This window comes from Oncorhynchus kisutch, linkage group LG6 (genome assembly GCF_002021735.2).
Source record: "Oncorhynchus kisutch isolate 150728-3 linkage group LG6, Okis_V2, whole genome shotgun sequence".
NCBI lineage: Eukaryota > Metazoa > Chordata > Actinopteri > Salmoniformes > Salmonidae > Oncorhynchus > Oncorhynchus kisutch.
Window position 1 is genome coordinate 77,150,679 of NC_034179.2, and position 22,997 is coordinate 77,173,675.

Below are 22,997 nucleotides of genomic sequence, written 5' to 3' on the forward strand. Positions count from 1 at the left end.
CATCATGAAGTGCTTTGAGAGACGAGTCAAGGATCATATCACCTCCACCCTACCTGATACCCTAGACCCACTCCAATTTGCTTACTGCCCCAATAGGTCCACAGGTGACACAATCACACTGCCCTAACCCATCTGGAAAAGAGGAATACCTATGTAAGAATGCTGTTCATCGACTACAGCTCAGCATTTAACGCCATAGTACCCTCCAAACTCGTCATTAAGCTCGAGACACTGGGTCTCGACCCCGCCCTGTGCAACTGGGTCCTGGACTTCTTGACGGGCTGCCCCCAGGTGTTGAGGGTAGGAAACATCTCCACCCCTCTGATCCTCAACACTGGGGCCCCACAAGGGTGCGTTCTGAGCCCTCTCCTGTACTCCCTGTTCACCCATGACGCCTCCAACTCGATCATCAAGTTTACAGATGACACTACAGTGATAGGCTTGATCGCCAGCAATGACGAGACTGCCTACAGCGAGAAGGTGATGGCCCTCGGAGTGTGGTCACACTCAACGGCAACAAAACAAACGAGATGATTGTGGACTTCAGGAACCAGCAAAGGGAGCAGCCCCTTATCCACATTGATGGGACAGTAGTGGAGAAGGTGGAAAGTTTTAAGTTCCTCGGCGTATACATCATGGACAAACTGAAATGGTCCACCCACACAGACCGCATGGTGAAGGCGCAGCAGTGCCTCTTCAACCTCAGGAGGCTGAAGAAATTAGGTTTGTCACCAAAACCACTCGCAAACTTTTACAGATGCACAATCGAGAGCATCCTGTCAGGCTGTATCACCGCCTGGTACGGCAACTGCTCCGCCCACAACCACATTGCTCTCCAGAGGGTAGTGAGGTCTGCACAACACATCACCGGGGGCAAACTACCTGCCCTCCAGAACACCTACACCACCCGATGTCACAGGAAGGCCAAAAAGATCATCAAGGACAACAACCACCCGAGCCACTGCCTGTTTACCCCACTGTCATCCAGAAAGCGAGGTCAGTACAGGTGCATCAAAGCTGGGACCGAAAGACAGAAGCTGTTTTTTCAATCTCAAGGCCATCAGACTGTTAAACAGCCATCACTAACATTGAGTGGCTGTTGCCAACATACAGACTCAAATCTCTAATAATTGGATGTAATAAATGTAGCACTAGACAATGCCACTTTAATAATGTTTACATACCCTACATTACTCATCTCATATGTATATACTGTACTCTATACCATCTACTGCATCTTGCCTAAGCTGCACGGCCATCGCTCATCCATATATTTATATGTACATATTCTTATTCATCCCTTTACACTTGTGTGTATAAGATAGTTGTGAAATTGTTGGATTACTTGTTAGATATTACTGCACTGTCGGAACTAGAAGCACAAGCATTTTGCTACACTCACATTAACATCTGCTAACCATGTGTATGTAACCAATAAAATTTGATTTGACCTGTTATGAAGTGTAATGTGACAAACTTGCTTTAAGAGAGTTTTCTATGTATATTGATTCATGGTGAATTGTACTTGATCAGATCATCATCGCTTCTCATGCCACTGCCTGCCCAGTACAGTGCCCCTGTGACTGTGGTGGTATGATGGCACCACTAGAGGGAGAAACTAGCCTCTTGTCTGACACTACATAACCTCTACCAGTCAGCCAGTCAAAGGAAATCAATAGCTGTCTTAGGCCATAAAGAAGGGAGAGAAAACAGAAACAAAGGGGATGAGAGGTAAATAGTTTAAAGTAGCTTGTTTTTAAGGGGCCAAAATGTACTACACGCCAGGACACTTGCACATCGCAAAACAAAAGATAAGTGAAAGGACATAACATGGCCAACGTGAGTCTAGATAAATGCACATAATTAAAAAATACACGTCAAGATGGGGAGGGAAGATCAGTGCAGAGATCTGCACAGTCAGTGCTTATAATGTAGCTTCGTCTGAGTGGTATAGAGGAGAGGGGTCGCTGTCTGATACCCTTAGTAGCAGCATGCATTATTAACAGCAGGATGCAGCCACAAAGGGCTGGGAAGCACTTCCACTAACCCATCAATCAGAAACTGGCCTGCCTGGACATCATCAGGTTTCAGCGTAACAATACCAATTAAACAAAAAGTCCTCTAATGCTAGCTGCATGAGACACGAGGCCTCCTCTATTTGAGTGTTTAGAGTGAAACTAGGTGATAACATGAGATGTGGATTTTACTAGGCTGTGTGCATAATACAGTTGTATGATACAACAATCTTTGTTTACTGAAATGTTCTATTATGACATTTTGTTTTAACATAAACGTTTAAGTCAGCATGTCGCAGTGAGATTAGGTTATTATTGACTGTAGTCGTAAGTATATAGTCAGTGCTGATTTTGTGTTACATGTTCTTCAAGTGTGTTGGTACGCAGCATGTTAATGTAATGCCGTGTTGGCACGTTCTGTTCTCCTGGGAGCCCATGCTCACACAGAACAGAAGCAGGTGCACTGCTGGCGTGTGCTAACTTGTGAACATGGAATTCAGAGGCATTTTCATGTATTTATTTTATTTTGCCTTTATTTAACCCAGGTAGGCTAGTTGAGAACAAGTTCTCATTTGCAACTGCGACCTGGCCAAGATAAAGCATAGCAGTGTGAACAGACAACACAGAGTTACACATGGAGTAAACAATAAACAAGTCAATAACATAGTAGAAAAAAAGAATCTATATACATGGTGTGCAAAAGGCATGAGGAGGTAGGCAATAAATAGGCCATAGGAGTGAATAATTACAATTTAGCAGATTAACACTGGAGTGATAAATGATCAGATGAACATGTGCAGGTAGAGATGCTGGTGTGCAAAAGAGCAGAAAAGTAAATAAAATAAAAACAGTATGGGGATGAGGTAGGTAAATTGGGTGGGCTATATACCGATGGACTATGTACAGCTGCAGCGATCGGTTAGCTGCTCAGATAGCAGATGTTTAAAGTTGGTGAGGGAGATAAAAGTCTCCAGCTTCAGAGATTTTTGCAATTCGTTCCAGTCGCAGGCAGCAGAGAACTGGAAGGAAAGGCGGCCAAATGAGGTTTTGGCTTTAGGGATGATCAGTGAGATACACCTGCTGGAGCGTGTGCTACGTCAATAGCATGTAATGATGAACAGGCTACCATGTACTGTGTGCCGTGTTGTAATGTTTACGTCCTAGATATTCTAAGTCCATTTCTCGACCAGAAACACGTGTCTGTGAATTTCCTTTGAGGATATTGACTATGTCTGATAAGATGGGTGTCTCCCTTTCTTCTTCTTTTTTGCACAATACCTGCTTCCTCCTTTGTGTGATTTGACTGATATGAGAACAGCCTGTATTACAGCACTCAAGCTTGTGTGTCTGTCTGTTCGCAGGTGTTAGTGTGTATTCCTTGTCAAAGTTAGCACAACAACATCCAGAGGCTTGGCTGACTGTGCGCCAGTTCTTTTGTACTGCGTTGCCCCAGCTGGGCTGCTGGCCAAGGGGAAACAACAATGAGATAAATAACAGGGGAACTAGGTGGCGAGTACACTGCCCTGCCCCTTCCTGTCTCCACTGCAACGCACCACAGCCTGTGTGGAAAAAAAACTTCCTCTCTTTGTTGTGCCTGTTTCACCAAGCCAATACGTCCATCTCTGGCAGGTCGAACCTAGTATAGGACCCCCAAACTCCCACCCTCTTTTCCTTGCCTTTCTCTGTTTTTCCTCTCCCTCTCTTTACTTTGTGTGGTAGTTCTTGAGTGTGTGGAGTACCTCTGTTTAGTGTTTTTTCTATGTTTCTACTTCTCTGCTTCCCTCACAATACATTTCCTTCACTACATTTCTACTGCCTGCTTTGGTCTGTTTGACTGGTGTGTGTGTGTGTGTTTATTGAATGTCATGTTAGTCAAGGCTGTGTAACTAATTGTGTAGGTGTGGGCCAGAGGGTTTACCTTTGCTGATCATTTTGAGAGAGAGAGAGAAGTGTGAGAAGAGCTGTAGGGAGTTGGGGTTATTGCATGATAGAATACAAAACAAGCGATATCAATCTTAGCATATCAACAAAGGCGTAGCAGCACAAGGCTACTTTACATTGCCTAGTGACAGTGTAACCATAACACAACCACACAGGTCAGCGCACCATTGAGCAACTGTTCACCGAGGTAAGCATCCTGGGGAAGTGTGTGTGTGTTATGATGAATTCCATAGGGTGAGAGCTGAAGGGGACACAATGTGAAGCACAATGCTGCCTAGCCAGCGCAGACCCTGGCACAAAAGCCTGGCTCATGTAGGCAGCTCTGGCTGCACTGGGAGAGCTGAACAACAGCAGTGCAGACGGACAGGCAGCATGCCCACCGAGACTGTCTCAGAAGTCTGGTGTGAAGACAGGAGCGGCACACACAGACAAAGCCTATGAAAAAACGCCCACAATCAGTAAAGGGAGACAATTGTGTCTGGAGGAAAAACACTACAGACAGCGGCAGCTCCTTCAACCTTCCTCTGTTTCTATTCTCTCTTCATCTTGTTTCTGTCTCCTTCGATTCCGCCATGTCTCTGACTCTGTTACAATCTGACATAAAATTGTGTATCTTTATGCACTGGTGATTTTAGTGGCAGCCTCTTCTTTGACAGGTCAAACATGTTTGGTCTCGTCTGTGTGGGGGCTTGTCTGCAACAGATTAGATATCTTGTCCTTACAATAAAGAATGTGCCACTGCAATAAACCTAGTGTTATTAATATCTCTGTGAAGATAGTGTTTATGGATAAAAGGTGTCAATCAATATTCATTATGTATGTGCAGCAGGACAATTTTAGTCCTTGTAGAACCAATAAAGATGTTTGTTTCATTACCATATTAGAGTAATATGGTAGTAGCTAAAATGGCAGTAGACCTAAAGAAAATCAAAATATGACAGACTATGCTGTGGTACCCTTTGTGGCTGAAATCTCAGCATCCAGTGGTCCAGAAGCAACGGAGAATCCTAACATGCCACCATTGTGTGGAGAGAATGCACCGTTGAAAAGAAAAGAAACTGCAGGAGGTGTGTGCAGGACGAGCGTGGAGCCGGCATGGAGGGAGGGGACGCGGGAAAACTGGTGGAGGGATACGGGAAGGGGGAGACAACCGGTGCAATTTGGGAAGGATTGGAAGAAAGAAAGTAGGGTGACTTGAGAGATGACATCATTCCTCATTTGAATAAATCTCAGCCGGGGTAGCGATTGGTTGTGAGCTGGAGAAAGTCGAGTTACTTGGCTATTCATCCCTTTCAATTTCACCCCCGCGCGCAATGCCGTGGTAAAACCCTCTCCGCCTGTCCATCCGTCCCGGCCAGTAGAGATTGTCTGCGTGGACTGCAAATCGCTTTTCCTTTCTTTGGAAGGGACGTGCATCACTTCTGAAATCGGCGGTCGACAGAAGTTTCTTGGTAATCTGGCTGCTGTACTTTGGCCTGTTTTTCATCTCGTTCGGTTTCATTTTCCAATTTGTTACACTTTGTATTCGAGGATTCTGAAAGGAGTCGGAGGATATTGTCAAACACTGGGCGTAGCTGGAGATCAAGCTATAGCTAGCAACACTGCGTTGGTAAGTCTAGAGACTGGTTGAGCGTTAGCATGCTAGCTAGCTGTGTACCTACATTTACACTTAAATCACAGAAAATATCAAATGCAAGTAACGATGTGATGCTTTAACAAATGTTTTTCGTTTCCTAAAATATTACATTTTTATATTACGATTTTGGTAGTTAGAGTGGGTTAATAATATGTTAACAATGGGTTAATAATCATATAGCTAGTGGGTGAATGTCTTTGTCGACATTGCAAGTCCAATTCACGATTTCCTATTGCAAAGGTAGGTTAGCGTTTTTCGTCATGAATCTTGTTCTGGAAGCAGGTCTGCAGAGTGGTCACTAGCTGGCACAACCACAGTCATACAATATCATTTTAAACCTAACCTTAACCACACTGCTAACTCTAATGTCCCAACCATAAATTAAGACCAAAAAGCACACTTTTGTTTTCGTGAGTGTTTCAAGTAAAGCAATTTTTGACTTTGCAGCTGGCTCACCTAGCAGAAATCGCTCAGTTATGCCTCGAGGGCAAGATTCATGACATAAACGTCAACTTGAATTGGAAACGGCGCCATACAAATAAGCTTTGTTGAAATGCTAGCTAACTAAATACGTTACTTGCTAACTGAACTATCCACGCGAGTCTGTTGGGTCGCACAAAAACGAGAATAGGAGCAAGTGAATCGTTGCATTTTCCTTCTGCCAGTGAGCTACTCAAGCCATAAAGAGGATGTTTTAGATTCGGAATTCGATTGCAATTGGGAGGGGGTGATGGGGCGGTGGCAGCCCTGTGTGATGGCTGAAATTGATCACCAGCTATTTAGCTAACCGACGAATGAACTGGCTAAAATAACAGCCTTCCTTTTAGGTAGGGATCTGTGTGTATTAATTTTGATGATTTGCCTTTTCAAAAGCAATTCGTCGTAATCACCTCATTATATCAACTTTTCTTCTCTGATCCTCCATGGCTGACGCCTATTGTTCTGTGCGGCCAAGTGGTCTCTAGTGAGAACGGCTTCGTTCGTTGCCCTAGGCGAAATGTTGGGCAATTTAGGCTAATTATGTTAGTCTTTTGCATTAGTCAGCGAACATAGCATCGGCTACTTTTGTAGAATGGCTTAAGTGCTATACTTTATTAGGTTTGAGAAGTCTTTGAAGACTCACCCAATTCTTATGATTATTAGAACGTGAGACATGACAAGTACTGTAATCTCAATGCAACAAAACACAATTTGTTATCATATAGGCAAACATTGTGGCTTCAGGCTATGAACTCTGAGCTGTTTTTTGCTTGTGTTAATGCTATGCAACCAGACCACACTCCTCTCTCCAAAAGAACAATGGTGAATAATGTTAATCTCCAAAACCCTCAACGTGCAGCTACCATATACATTTACAACTAATCATTATAGATGGCCCACAGGCCTAACCTCTGCCCCTGATGTTCGGATGACAATGAGCCTTATAGGGTGGGGTAGTGGGCATGGGTAGGTCAATATTCTGCAATGATCTGCCATGAGGTATTGATGCCACTCAGGAATAAATTGCATCTCAGGGTGATTGTGAGCACTTGTCTGGCTTAGAGAGGCTCCAACATGCTAGTGAACCCTCTGGTGCATTAATGAGCGATGGCTGACTCACAAAGCAAGCAAGTGAATGAGGCAGTGGGATAGAGACACGCTCAGACATGGGCAAAATGCATTAATTTGAAATTAAATGTAGATCCTGTTTTACCCAAGTGCTGCTGGCTTGTTACGTTTTTAAAAATGTATCTGTCAAGTCTATGAATCGAATGATAAGACAGATTTCGGGTTCAATATCCTTTATCTTGTTTTAGCAAAAGGGTGTTTTTGTACTTTCAACCAATGTGCCAGCATTGTGACATTTGGTACCAAATTCCCCTTGCCCACCTCACTTTCACAATAGGCTGAAAATGGATTCCTCCTCCACTCATGTCTCCGCAGGCATTTTGGTTATTACATTGTCTGTCACACCTATTTTAAGTCTCGCCTTTAATGCCATGCACATGTTTTAGTAAGCCTTCTGAAACAGTTGGCCAAAGAAGAGCTTAGATGTCTACAATCAGAAGAGATGCAATTCCATGCGGAATTCATACCATAGCATTCTGGAGTGATTTTATGACCTACAGTTCTCTTTGCTCTGCCCTTCCTCTGACCTATGCCATGGGCTGTCAGGGAGATGCCTACAGTAATTTGTGCCTCTGCCTGCCCTCAGGCGTAGTAGGCTAAATAGGTTGATTCAGTGACGTCCCCAAACTGTACATATTCAAATTGGTGTGTCCTCTGCCTGCCCTGGACTGGTCCCCTACTCACCAGATCCCTCTCAGGCTGAACCAAGGCCCAGGGTTCTGGTCTGGAAGCACACTTTCAACTGCACCTACAGTCTTGCTTTGGTACTGCAGTGTATCTGATGTCCGGCCCAGAAAGACAATTCCCATAGACGGCCCCATATAGAAGTCAGATTAAACTGGATGCAACTCGGATATAGACGGTCCATGAATCGGCCATCTTGGATGCTGTCTCTACTGCTTTTACTACTCAGTGGGTTGAACTGTATGACCTTTGGCACTTTCTGTCACCATCGCTTATGAGTAAAGTCAGAGCTGGCAACTGGCCTGCAGTCGTGAGATTATTTTAACCATAGACTTGGGACTGTAGTAGTGGTTTCTGCAGTGCCACTCCATTGTTTGCCATGGTCGTCATTACTGTAATGTGTACTTTCCAGATAAAGGCCTGATAATTCTGCTACGGACATTGGTCCAGTCAAGATAGCTGCCTCAGTGGTATCACAGTTGTCAGTCCTGACAGTTGCTGCGCAGTTTTGAGGGTATATATGCCAGCAGCTGCAGTAATTAATTTTCTGTGTTGAGGCTCTAAATTCTTCCAGTGGGAGGCTGGATAATGGACATGGTTCAGAGCCCTGTTGCTATGCCTCCCTCACCACTTTCACAATTTTGCCTGGATTGCTGTGGTTGCTGACTGGCTGGCCATAAAGTCTACTCAACATGGAAATTATCTTTAATACTGTCAGAAACTAAAGGCTTGCTGGTTTCTAGTAGGGATCAGAATCGTCCGATATTAGCTAAAAATGGCAACATCGGTATCGGCCCGATGTAAAGTTTCACGCCGATGTGCAAAACTGATGTCAAAGCTGACGTGCATACCTATATAACCTAGGTACATGACATTATGACACCACATGAAATTTTTCACTACACGTGCAACACAGAATTCCTAACAACCTAGCCTACAATGTATGCTGTGTGGATCGAGCAGTCATTTGAAAGAGTAAACTCAAAGGCTCAAAGGCAAATCCATTAACGCCAGGATAATGCAATTCATTGCCTTTGACAATTAACAGTTCTCTGTCGAGCGTAATGTTGGCTTTCACCCTTTCATGATCTCGAAAACAAGACGTTTATTCTTTCAGTGAAATATGGAACCGTTCCGTATTTTATCTAACGGGTGGCATCCATAAGTCTAAATATTCTTGTTACATTGCACAACCTTCAATGTTATGTCATAATTACGTAAAATTCCGGCAAATGAGTTCGTAAAGAGCCAGGCGGCCCAAACTGTTGCATATACACTGACTCTACGTGCAATGAACGCAAGAGAAGTGACACAATTTCACCTGGTTAATATTGCCTGCTAACCTGGATTTGTTTTAGCTAAATATGCAGGTTTAAAAATATATACTTCTGTGTATTGATTTTAAGAAAGGCCTTGATGTTTCTGGTTAGGTACACGTTGGAGCAACGACAGTCCTTTTTCGCGAATGCGCACCACATCGATTATATGCAACACAGGACACGCTAAATAAACTAGTAATATCATCAACCATGTGTAGTTGTAACTAGTGATTATGATTGATCGATTGATTGTTTTTTACAAGATAAGTTTAATGCTAGCTAGCAACTTACCTTGGCTTCTCACTGCATTCGCGTAACAGGCAGGCTCCTCATGAGGCAGGTGGTTAGAGCATTGGACTAGTTAACCGTAAGGTTGCAAGATTGAATCCCCGAGCTGACAAGGTAAAAATCTGTCGTTCTGCCCCTGAACAAAGCAGTTAACCCACCAGTTAACCCACCGTTCCTAGGCCGTCATTGAAAATAAGAATGTGTTCTTAACTGACTTGCCTAGTTAAATAATGGTATTTCTTTTTTTTAAACGGCAAAATCGGCGTCCAAAAATACTGATTTCCGATTGTTATGAAAACTTGAAATCGTCCCAAATTAATCGGCCATTCCGATTAATCGGGCGACCTCTAGTACATACTACCAAGTGCGCTATTATTCAGATGTTGTCCTATCGGAGTTGCACAGTAATAGCGTCACAACATACTATGGAACGCCATTTGGGTCTTTGCGTGTCAAAAAAGATACACGTCAAATAACACAGTTCTATTATAGAAGGTTGTGTGTTCTGAATTTGCAGGTGCAAGCCAAGCGTCACCACTACTATCAGTAGCACTCTCAAAGCTGTACAAAAAAGTCTGCAAATACCGGCCATGAACGATTGTTTACAATACCGCGTTGGTAATAAAGCATTATTTGTTTGACCGCAACTTCTGGGGTAGTTGGCTTTAGCTTGGTACCTAGCACCAATACAACCAGCCTGAAAACAATGACCAGTAGAAACTGCAGTCATTTTCATTGTTCTTTGCTATGATTTAGGAATCCTTGTAAGTATTAGCTAGGTAGCCACTTGTTGTTCGCCTATTGAAATTGAACTTCAGTTCATGAAAATAAATAGCTAGCCAGCTACTTAATGTTAGCTTTGGGCAACAGGGTTATAAACAGCCAGCTAGCTTCATCTGGCTAGTGAGGCTTGACCGGACCAGGTTATGTATTGTGAAGCAAGCCACAATAACGATTAGGCACAATAGTGGATTTTGCAGTTTGCCTTCAAAATAAAAGTACCTCTTTTGAAAGTGATGCATAAGGTTACAATTAGTGGAATCATGCCATATTTAGACTACATAATGTTAAACAAGGTTGGAATGTGAATCAATAAAATGGGTTATCAGTCTATTCGGTGACACCCACAGAACACAACTGTGAGGAGTTTACGCCAATATTAGCATTGTCTCTTATCGCGGGACTGTGAGAAATCACCTCCCCAGTCAGCCTATTGTGTGTATTGACATTCATTCAGCTTTACCTCAGGATTGGGGATCAATGAAATGCGGTATCAGTCTACTCAATACCCAATATATTTTTTCCCAACGTCCTCCTCAGAGTTATCAGACTCAAACATCCACGCAGTAATTGTTTTTCTCTGGAATAGTGTTCAATACACATAGGCTGACAATGAATGTGGCTCAATTCAGTTGTTTCAGAATCCCACAATAAGAGCTACGACGCTAATATTCTCTGGGTGTCACTGGGTAGACTGATACCTTGCTATATAGCTAGCTAACTATATAGCTACTGAACCAGATTGTCGTTTTGCTATGTTTTTGGGTAAAAACATTGTTTGCATCCATGAGCTAGCTATCTTTTTTTATGCAAGCACTGTAGGTGCGCGAGACAACTTTACCAGCATCATAGCATATTTATCGATGAATCGTTGTGACATATGAAATACAAGTGATAGTGTAATAACTACGTAAACAATTAATGAACCCGTTAAATTATTATGTGACGTGCAGTCATATCCAGGTCCTGATTGGTCAACAAGCTTATTTAACACGTCAAATTGTGTTATCTTTTTGACACGCAATGACCCAAATGGCGTTCCATAGAAATCCTGGTTGAGAATGAAACGACTGAACAAATGAACAATGAAACAGCACAGCAAGTAAGTGAAATAAATTATTTAAGAATGATTGAGGCCACTGTTCTTGGACCTTCAATGCTTCAGACATTTTTTGGTACCCGTCTGCAGATTTGTGCCTCAACACAATCCCGTCTCGGAGCTCTACGGACAATTCCTTCGACCTGCTTGTTTTTTGTTCTGACCTAATATAGACAGGTGTGCCATTCCAAATCATCTCCAGTCAATTACATTTACCACAGGTGGACTCTAAAAGTTGTAGAAACATCTTAAGGATGATCAATGGAAACAGGATGCTCCTGAGCTCAATTTCAAGTCTTATAACAGAGGGTCTATATACTTGTGTAAATAAGGTATTTCAGTTTTTTATTTGTAATTTGCAAACATTTCTAAACCTGTTTTCGCTTTGTCATTATGGGGTATTGTGTGTAGATTGATGAGGGGGAAAAAACGATTTAATCAATTTTAGAATAAGGCTGTAACGTAACAAAATGTGGAAGAAGTAAAGGGATCTGAATACTTTCCGAATGCACTGTAAGTGTTGCCATGGTTTCCACCTGTTTACTGTCAGTTGTGTTTCATTTTGTTCTGCCCAATTCATTCAGCATTATGTCAGTGCTGTGGCAGCCTGTCTACACCATGAGCCAGTCTGGCATGACATGGGTGCCTAAAGTTCCCGATGACAGAAATATGGCTACAGTTATGAGAGTTGAAAGGGAGGGGGCGATTTGTCAGATGTTTTGAGTCATTTGAAATGCTATTGTCCTGTAATTTCTATTTTAAGAAGCCCTTTGACCCAAGCCCCAAATACCATGTACATTTCTGGGTAACGACTAGGTACAGTTTTATGTGGTGTTAGCCTAGCTGTTATTTTGTTGAAAAGCCCCGGTTAGCCCTGGTGGTGTTGACAACCTGCGAGGGATCAGATTCCATCTGGAACGTGCCTGCTCTGCTTCAAACAGGAGGACATAATCCTCTTATGGCCAGAGTCAGTTCCAGTAGTGAGTGGCTGCTAGAGAGCTGGAGCCTCAAGGGTATGTTTTGCTGTCCCATCCAGATGCCTGCCCTGTTCCTCTCCATCCTATCTGGTGTCATCGATCCAACCCACCAGCTGGCTCTATCTGGCCTAATGTCATTTACCCCCTGAGTGGAGTCTGTCAGTGGGCACACTGCCCATTATGGAGAAGGACCTGCTCTTCAAGTTACACATTACCCTCTCCTTCAGTCCCTCCACACCAGCATCACTGGTGGGTAACCCCCAGGCAAGGGACACCATTAGTGGAACAAGTCCCTGTCTGCCTCTCTAATGCACTGACGCTTCTCACCATCTGAGTAGCCCACATACTCACTTTCTCCCCCACGATCAATATCGGCATGGTCAAGATCACACCCACCCCGCTGTTCCTCTCAGCGGTCTACTGTAGGTAGACTGTGCGCTGTTGGGACCTTGTTTGTTGTCGGCTCCGTCTCTCCATTGTTGTGATGGAGCCAGGTCTTTTTGTTTGGTTTCTGGGACACACTAGGCCTCTGTCCTGGGCGCTCTCTGTCTCTGTGGGTAGTCTCTGGGCTGGCGCTGGAGGACAGTCGGCCTGATCGTACAGGATTAGCAAATCTCTTTGTCCAGGGTTAACAAGCTCTGTCATGTGTTAATCTCCCTGTCCCCGGGGGGCCGAGTCTCCTGAGGCTGGGAGATGGGTGACGCATGCTGGTAAAGTGGGGGTAGTGTGTGTGTGTTTGGGACCAGCATATTCACCGGATGTGTCCGGGAGCGAAGGTATGTGATGTAGATAGTAGAGGTCGACCGATTAATCGGGGGCCGATTTCAAGTTTTCATAACGATCAGAAATCTGTATTTTTGAACGCCGATAAAAAAAAAAATATATATATATATATATATATATATATATATATATATATATATTTTTCACCTTTTATTTATTATTTATTTAACTAGGCAAGCCAGTTAAGAACGCATTCTTATTTTCAATGACGGCCTAGGAACAGTGGGTTAACTGCCTCGTTCAGGGGCAGAACGACAGATTATTTACCTTGTCGGCTCAGGGATTCAATCTTGCAACCTTACATTTAACTAGTCCAACGCTCTAACCACATGCCTCTCATTGCACTCCACAAGGAGACTGCCTGTTACGCGAATGCAGTAAGCCAAGGTAAGTTGCTAGCTAGCATTAAACTTATCTTATAAAAAAACAATCAATCAATCATAATCACTAGTTAACTACACATGGTTGATGATATTACTAGTTTATCTAGCGTTGCATATAATCAATGCTGCGCGTATCGTTGCTCCAATGTTTACTTAACCATAAACATCAATGCCTTTCTTAAAATCAATACACAGAAGTATATATTTTTAAACCTGCATATTTAGCTAAAAGAAATCCAGGTTAGCAGGCAATATCAACCAGGTGAAATTGTGTCACTTCTCTTGCGTTCATTGCACGCAGAGTCAGTGTATATGCAACAGTTTGGGCAGCCTATTTTGCCAGAATTTTAAGTAATTATGACATAACATTGAAGGTTGTGCGATGTAACAGCAATATTTAGACTTATGGATGCCACCCGTTACATAAAATACGTAACGGTTCCGTATTTCACTGAAAGAATAAACGTCTTGTTTTCGAGATGATAGTTTTCGAGATGATAGTTTCCGGATTTGACCATATTAATGACCTAAGGCTCGTATTTCTGTGTGTTATCATGTTATAACTAAGTCTATGATTTGATAGAGCAGTCTGACTGAGCGATGATAGGCACCAGCAGGCTCGTAAGCATTCATTCAAACAGCACTTTCGTGTGTTTGCCAGCAGCTGTTTATGACTTCAAGCCTATCAACTCCCGAGATTAGGCTGGTGTAACCGATGTGAAATGGCTAGCTAGTTAGCGGGGTGCGCGCTAATAGCGTTTCAAACGTCACTCGCTCTTGAGACTTGAGTGGTTGTTCCCCTTGCTCTGCATGGGTAACGATGCTTCAAGTCCAGGTAGGAGCGAGGAGAGGGATGGAAGCTACTGTTACACTGGCAATACTAAAGTGCCTATAAGAACATCCAATAGTCAAAGGTTAATGAAATACAAATGGTATAGAGAGAAATAGTCCTATAATTCTTATAGTAACTACAACCTAAAACTTCTTACCTGGGAATATTGAAGACTCATGTTAAAAGGAACCACCAGCTTTCATATGTTCTCATGTTCTGAGCAAGGAATATTGCATTTTTACTTTCTTCTCCAACACTTTGTTTTTGCATTATTTAAACCAAATTGAACATGCTTCATTATTTATTTGAGGCTAAATAGATTTTATTGATGTATTATATTAAGTTAAAATAAGTGTTCATTCAGTATTGTTGTAATTGTCATTATTACAAATAAATAAATAAAAATTAATCGGTATCGATTAATCGATATCGGCTTTTTGGGGGGGGGGGGGGGGGGGGGGGGGGGGTCCTCCAATAATCGGTATCGGCGGTGAAAAATCACATTCGGTCGACCTCTAGTAGATAGTACCCTTCTCTCACTTGAAGTCTCTACCAGTCGTGCCATGGCGGTACAGACTCTAAACCTGCTTTTGGCTCCTACTAAACTTCTTTAGAGCACAGGGATTACAGTCTGTCACATCACATGGTTTTGTTATTCAGGTGTCTGTCACCCAAGATGTTTCCTTGACTGACACAGGCAGCAGACCAGTGAACAAGAGAAAAGCGTATTCCTGAACTGAGTTTACTTGTCCATTGTCTGTTACCAAGATCATTGAGTTGTCAATGGAAATCATAAGGTTGAAACCATGGTGCATTGTAGGCTATAGCCCAGGAGATAAAGCAGCTGATTTGGATCCTGTCTGGGGAGTTAAGTGTCCATAGCCTCATTTGCATTATTATTATTTTTTTCACCTTTATTTAACCAGGTAGGCTAGTTGAGAACAAGTTCTCATTTGCAACTGCGACCTGGCCAAGATAAAGCATAGCAGTGTGAGCATACAACAAAGAGTTACACATGGAGTAAACAATTAACAATTATACAATGTGTGCAAAAGGCATGAGGAGGTAGGTAAATAATTACAATTTTGCAGATTAACACTGGAGTGATAAATGATCAGATGGTCATGTGCAGGTAGAGATATTGGTGTGCAGAAGAGCAGAAAAGTAAATAAATAAAAACAGTATGGGGATGAGGTAGGTGAAAAGGGTGGGCTATTTACCAATAGACTATGTACAGCTGCAGCGATCGGTTAGCTGCTCAGATAGCTGATGTTTGAAGTTGGTGAGGGAGATAAAAGTCTCCAACTTCAGCGATTTTTGCAATTCGTTCCAGTCACAGGCAGCAGAGTACTGGAACGAAAGGCGGCCCGAGAAGGGCCTCACAATCCCTTCTTGTCTCCCACCGTGTCCAGGGAAGGAATTCTGTGGAGAGGAGTCAACTTTGTTTGGAGCGGTTTGTTTGTGTGTGGGGCAGGGGTGGCTTCCTGACCTTTGGCGGGCCTGTTTGGGAATGTGCGAGCCGCGATTAGTGTCAGGGTGATGAAGGCAGCGCACTGACTCAGCTGGGACAGTGTCATGCTTCTTTTGTACCACCCTGGCTCCCCTTTCTTAGCTGGGAAGCGCACAGCAACAATCAGTCCCTCAGTCTCTTGGGTTCTGTTTAGATAGCCGCCCCAAGGCTACAGAAGTGTATAATGGTTTCTATTAAAGCAGAGAGAGGGACGGTACCATGCAGGGAAAGCTAATTGAGTGGAGAGATGAACTGGTGTGTGCAGTAGTCGCTGAAAGGGACTATGATGATGAGTATGGTGTAATATAATGCTTTTATGATGATGATGATGATCATGCGTTCTCTTGAAGCCTTGGAAAGCATGTGTTTTTCGGTGTGATCTATTGTAAGTTCCTGAATGACATTTAATCACACTTGCAGATTTGTCATTCTCTACAATGTATTAATTGTACTTTGAAATGAATGATGATATTAGTAATGCACAGCAGCTGTTCAGGGTTTAGTGCCAAGATTTCCCTCTGAGATGATACATGATGGAGCATATTAACGGGGGGAACTTTCGCTTTTGGAGGCGGTGCTGTTAGTTTCTGTTTTGGGCCCTCTGTAGCGCCCTCTAGCACTCCTCTGTTTCCCTTCTCTTCTTTTGTATCAGAACCATCTGCACCAACCCCAAATTAAGTTGTTGCCATGGGTCTAACCTTTTATTCTTTGTGTAGTCTTGTCTGTGTAAGACTGGTAGTACCACCCATTCTGGTTTCACCTACTACAGTCTCAATTCCCCAGACTTGCTTGTAAGACTCAATGCTGCATCATTCAACAAAATGTTTAATTGTGTATGCTTGTCCTCCCTCAGAGGAATAGTGGAATGCTGCAGGGTTTCTGTTTTAGAGTTTACCTGGCCCTATGCCAGCGTGTGGTGCCTCAAACATTAATGTTCATTTAACAGAAACCTTGTGGAACTTATCTCAGCAGTGTTGAATAAGAGCAGTGGTTTCTAGATGAAGACGCCACACAGTCTCAACATTAAACTGAGAGATGTTCTGTCAACACAGGCACCAGGGCGTCTTAACACTGGCCGAGGAGTAAAGACACCGGATCCCAGTGTTTGCAGCATGTGGTGATGAATGTGTGTTGATGGGTTCAGAGGCCGTTAAACTGGCCTCTTCAAACCAGACTCCCGACCGTTAACTCTTGAATCCTCTCTCTGGTGCCACGGTTATCAATTCTATCGCTAGGCATTAAGGGAAGGTTACGGGAGCGTTAGGAAAAGCACACTAAACTGATCTCCTGTTCGCTTGCCCCTGCTTCCTTCCGCTACAATCCTCCCATTGACAGCTATTTACAGCTGACCCTGGGGGACATGCAGGCAGAGAGAATGTATGTACACACAGCAGTGTACTAGGAAAGCGGTGGCGGTTGCCATTGCTAGCTATTCATAAGTGCCGTTGACCACTGTGATTTTCAGTAGCCAGGCTCTTGTTCCTGGCAAAGGGAGGCCCTGATTAGACATGCACACACAGGCCACCAGGAGAGACGACATTAAGTTAGCATTTAGCCCACCCACTCCTGCTGGGAACATTCATTGGGAATTGAACATGTATCATTTATGCCAATAGGTTTTTGTCGATTTGTGTTTTATCAAACAAATTGACCTAACACAGCCATACACATGCAAAAGCTTGTATAGGTGTTAGAGGTCGACCGATTATGATTTTTCAATGCCGATACCGATTATTGTAGGACCAAAAAAAAAACGATGCTGATTAATCGGCCGATTTCTTTTATTTATTTGTAATAATGACAATTACAACAATACTGAATGAACACTTATTTTAACTTAATATAATACATCAATAAAATACATTTAGCCTCAAATAAATAATGAAGCATGTTCAATTTGGTTTAAATAATGCAAAAACAAAGTGTTGGAGAAGAAAGTAAAAGTGCAATATGTGCCATGTAAGAAAGCTAACGTTTAAGTTCCTTGCTCAGAACATGAGAACATATGAAAGCTGGTGGTTCCTTTTAACATGAGTCTTCAATATTCCCAGGTAAGAAGTTTTAGGTTGTAGTTATTATAGGACTATTTCTCTCTATACCATTTGTATTTAATATACCTTTGACTATTGGATGTTCTTATAGGCACTTTAGTATTGCCAGGGTAACAGTATAGCTTCCATCCCTCTCCTCGCTGCTACCTGGGTTCGAACTAGGAACACATCGACAACAGCCACCCTCGAAGCATCGTTACCCATCTCTCCACAAAAGCCACATCGGTTACACCAGCCTAATTCTGGGAGTTGATCGGCTTGAAGTCATAAACAGCTGCTGGCAAACACACGAAAGTGCTGTTTGAATGAATGCTTATGAGCCTGCTGGTGCCTACCATCGCTCAGTCAGACTGCTCTATCAAATCATAGACTTAGTTATAAGATGATAACACACAGAAATACGAGCCTTAGGTCATTAATATGGTCAAATCCGGACACTATCATATCGAAAGCAAGGCGTTTATTCTTTCAGTGAAATACGGAACCGTTTCGTATTTTATCTAACGGGTGGCATCCATAAGTCTATATATTCCCGTTATTGCACATCCTTCAATGTTATGTCATAATTACTTAACATTCTGGCAAATGAAGATGCCCAAACTGTTGCATATAAGTGACATGATTTCAGCTGGTTAATATTGCCTGCAAACCTGGATTTCTTTTAGCTAAATATGCAGGTTTAAAAATATATACTTCTGTGTATTGATTTTAAGAAAGGCATGGATGTTCATGGTTAGGTACACATTGGAGCAACGATACGCACCCCATCGATTATATGCAACGCAGGACACGCTAGAAAAACTAGTAATATCATCAACCATGTGTAGTTAACTAGTGATTATGATTGATTGATTGTTTTTTATAAGAGAAGTTTAATGCTAGCTAGCAACTTACCTTGGCTTACTGCATTCGCGTAACAGGCAGTCTCCTCATGGAGTGCAATGAGAGGCAGGTAGTTAGAGCGTTTTACTAGTTAACTGTAAGGTTGCCAGATTGAATCCCTGAGCTGACAAGGTAAATAATCTGTCATTCTGCCCCTGAACGAGGCAGTTAACCCACTGTTCCTAGGCCGTCATTGAAAATAAGAATGTGTTCTTAACTGAATTGCCTAGTTAAATAAAGATTAAATCAAGTGTTAAGTGTTATAAAAATATTTTTTAAATCGGTGTCCAAAAATACCGATTTCCGATTGTTATGAAAACTTGAAATCTGCCCTTCCGATTAATCGGTCGACCTCTAATAGGTGTACACACTGAGACTGCACAGTTTTTTAAAAGGTCAAAGTGGCGTTTTCCGTTAGAATATACCCATGACCTGATTATCGGCTGTGATTGGGAGTCCCATAGGGCGGCACACAATTGGCCCAGCGTCGTCCAGGTTTGGCCAGTGTAGGCTGTCATTGTAAATAAGAATTTGTCCTTAACTGACTTGCCTCATTAAATAATACATTTGAGGACTCCTCTCACGCTTGTGTGTCTAGGCAATCCGAAAAGCTGGGATCACCCAGTGCTGTTGGAGGCCTGCCAGATATCAGTATATCCTTTATAGGCCTGTAAGTGTCTGCGGTGTCTGTGAGACACACAGAGGCAGATTAGTTTACATTGAATATGGCTCTTGGAGGATGATCATACTTTGCCCAGCTGGTGTTCTATCGTCAGCTGCTGAAGTGCATTAAGTGTCTTGTCTATGATTGATTAACAATAATGAGATAAAGGTGTGTGTGTGTGTGTGTGTGTGCGCACCTTCATCCTATTGTTTGGTTTCTCCTTGACATGACAGTGAACCCCTGCCCTTGGTGGTGTGTGTGTGTGTGTGTAGTATTTCATGACCTGTGTGTGTGTGTGTGTGTTCTTTGTTCCCTGTATCTGTGTTGCTCATTGGTGAGGCTTGTAGAGAATGTTATGTGGGATGCAGTTTGAGAAGATGGAGCAGCTGTTTGGGAAGATATCAAAACCATCACTGTCCAAGGGACATTTTAAAAACTCTAACTTATTTATCTTTCTGAACCTAAGCTAACGATGTATAAATAAAAACATGCAACTCTACATGACAGTAACAACATATGTCTGGACTCATCTTCCTCTCTTTATTGCTTCCCTAAATAGCGATGAGTCCTCCAGACATGGGCAGGATGTTGTTCCTCTCCTCTTTGGGGGTGGCGAGCGTCCTTGGGGTTGTGATGCAGCTTGTTGACCCTTGTCATCTTCTATCTAGGCTGCAGCCCACATCCTCTAGCCGTTTAGCAGCCGACAGCTTCTGATATCACACTCCAATGAACAAAGTATATCTAACACACTACCATCTGTGGAGAATCAGCTTGAGATGTTTTACACAGGTAATCCTAACGCTATCCATCTCTAATCAAGCATATGACTGCAAAGACGATCCAAAAATATTTCAACAATGACAACTACAACATCGCAGGGTTGTCCAAAGTCAGTCAAAATATTGCCAGTGCCAACACATGTATCATTGGGCGTAGTTGTATGTTCCTTACTACATAGGGTGATGTAGACGGGGCGAGGGCCTTCGACTAGAGCTGTGTAATTTCCCAACTGGAGGAAAAAGAGCAGAGCAGTGTTCCTCTGGCTGAGGGCTGGAGATTTATCACCACAACAGAGCAGAGCTGGGAAAAGCACAGTCAAGCTGTCTGGCTGTTCAGCAACTGCAGGAATAGAACCGTTCAGAACACAGGAAAGGGAGGTAGAGGGAGAAAGGCACCGATTGGATTTGACGTTGAGTTTCTAGTTGAGTTGTCAGGGCTATCGACGTGTGAGAGTCCCTGGTGTCAATCTGGAGTTAGGTTTTGTTGTTGTTTTTCTTTTTGAAGGGTTGGAGTCGGGGCAGGCGTCTGATGTTAGTGTAGAGCTCTGTTATAGGCAGAGCGGCATGGTGTGAGGACTAGGTTCTTGAACAGAGCGTCTCTGTTGGACTGAGCTTAACATGTAAATGTGTGAAACACGGTTGCTGTTGCTTTCACTTGCATCCAACACACACACACCTCACTCCAAATGTGACTGCTGTGTCACTCAATTAAGTTGATTGCCCTGTGCGCTGTGGCAGGGCTCTCTCCTCCCCCTCTCACTGCCACTGTGTTGTCTGAGGTGTGTGTGTGTGTGTGTGTGTGTGGTATGGATTTTCTCCCCAGGGCTTTTCCTCTCTCCTTCTCCCTCTCTCTCTCTTCCCCTCTGGCCTTGCTCAGCTGCTCAGGCCATCTGTGCGAACGCAAACAGAGAACAGAGGGGTAGAAAGAGTGGGGGAAGTTGAGGAAAAGGCTTGGAGAAAATGGGAGGTTTGGCAGGGAAACGAAGGAAGGCACAGTAACGTATTTAGTTTTAGAGGATGAGTAAGGGATGAGAGCAGAGAGAAAGGGGGGCTGTGTGGGGAGTGGTTCCAGGAAGCTGACAGTATAAAGACTCTCTCCACTAGAAAGGAGGTGGAGCAGCAGCATCTGGGTATGGGGGAGAGAGGGGCTGAGTGGAAGTGGAGAGGCCTTCTAGAGTCCGAGCAGCGCACTGTCGTTCCAAGCTTTGCAGACTGTATCCCATGTTCCCACGCTACTCAGGCCAAGCCACTTCCTCTACCTCAGTGTTGCTTCACCGTGGAGCCAAGTCTCCTGTCCTGTCAGACTACTGACTCTTTACGTTTCCCTGTTATTAGGCCTCTCTCCAGGGTTGTTTAGCAATGAAGCTCTCTGCAGAATGGCACATCCTGCTCTTAATCTGTTAGGATCATTGACCTTAAACACATTTGCTCTACTTTCAAAACAATATTTCTGCATATGCCGTATGTAGTGTTTGTCTGTATATCTGTCTGTAGGAAAGCCTTTATCTGATCCCTCTGTGGCCTGTCTGCTGATATGAAGGCTCAGTGTCATGCATGTCTTGTCACAGCCTGACCATACTATTCTCTTCTCTTTGCCAGATCAGACTCCACCATCACCTGAGAGCAGTCACCATCTTCAGTCTCAAGCTCTCCAGCCCTCCTCTGCAGAGACGGACAGCCAGGACTGAGGGGAGATGAAACCGGATGGGGTTGCCACGGCAGCGATGGAGCCAATGGAAGCACTGGACGCCGATCCGGTAAACGAGCCAGTTGTGATGGGAGAGGAGCCTAACCAGGCTGCGCCGGCACCTCAGACGGAGGGAGTTGGCCAGCAGGGAGAGATGGGGCAGGGCGAGCCTCAACCAGAGCCAGCCCAGGTGGCCCCCACCAAGACGGGAAACAGCAAGGCTGCAGCAGACCCAAAAGCCAAGACCAAGGCCCCCGCTGCTAAGACAAAGCCTGGGACCACCACCACAATTAAGACCACGGCCGGACCAGGGTCTCGACCCAACACCGCCCAGAGCCGACTGACCAATGGGGTTTCCAAGCCACATGCCAACGGAGTGGCCAAGAAGACCACCACTGGAGCCCCAGAGAAGACCACGCCCAAGAGGCCCGTAGGCACAGCCGTTGCCCCTACCACTAAGACCATCGCCAAGGTTGGTGAGAAGAAGCCAGCGGGCACCACCCGCCCTGCCTCGGCTCCTGCTGCCACCAATGGGGTGAAGGCCACCACAGGAACAGCAGCAAAGAAGACACCTGCGGCGCCAACTAATGGTGTCAAAGCCACCACCACCGCTGCTAAGAAGCCCACAGGTAGGCTAACATATAGGACCAGTAATTTTCAGTCACTTTTTTTTTATTTCACCTTTATTTAACCAGGTAGGCTAGTTGAGAACAAGTTCTCATTTGCAACTGCGACCTGGCCAAGATAAAGCATAGCAGTGTGAGCATACAACAAAGAGTTACACATGGAGTAAACAATTAACAAGTCAATAACACAGTAGAAAACGAAGGGGGGGTCTATATACAATGTGTGCAAAAGGCATGAGGAGGTAGGCAAATAATTACAATTTTGCAGATTAACACTGGAGTGATAAAAGATCAGATGGTCATGTACAGGTAGAGATATTGGTGTGCAGAAGAGCAGAAAAGTAAATAAATAAAAACAGTACGGGGATGAGGTAGGTGAAAAGGGTGGGCTATTTACCAATAGACTATGTACAGCTGCAGCGATCGGAAAGCTACGTGAAGCCTTGCATTTGT

The 22,997-nt window shown here is 43.7% G+C and overlaps 1 protein-coding gene across 3 annotated transcripts in view; it reads left to right on the top strand.

Moving 5' to 3' along the window:
* The first annotated feature begins 5,131 nt into the window (after positions 1 to 5,131).
* The window catches only part of prr36b (proline rich 36b), a 31,968-nt gene continuing 14,102 nt past the window's right edge, over positions 5,132 to 22,997 (top strand). For 2 of the 3 annotated variants that reach the window (XM_031827676.1, XM_031827675.1), the window contains exons 1-2: positions 5,132 to 5,565; positions 21,831 to 22,547. In XM_031827676.1, coding sequence (XP_031683536.1) covers positions 21,926 to 22,547 — 622 coding nt within the window. In that variant the 5' untranslated portion in view covers positions 5,132 to 5,565; positions 21,831 to 21,925. The remainder of the gene's footprint in view (positions 5,566 to 21,830; positions 22,548 to 22,997) is intronic. The other variant, XM_020486661.2, reaches the window with a different exon arrangement.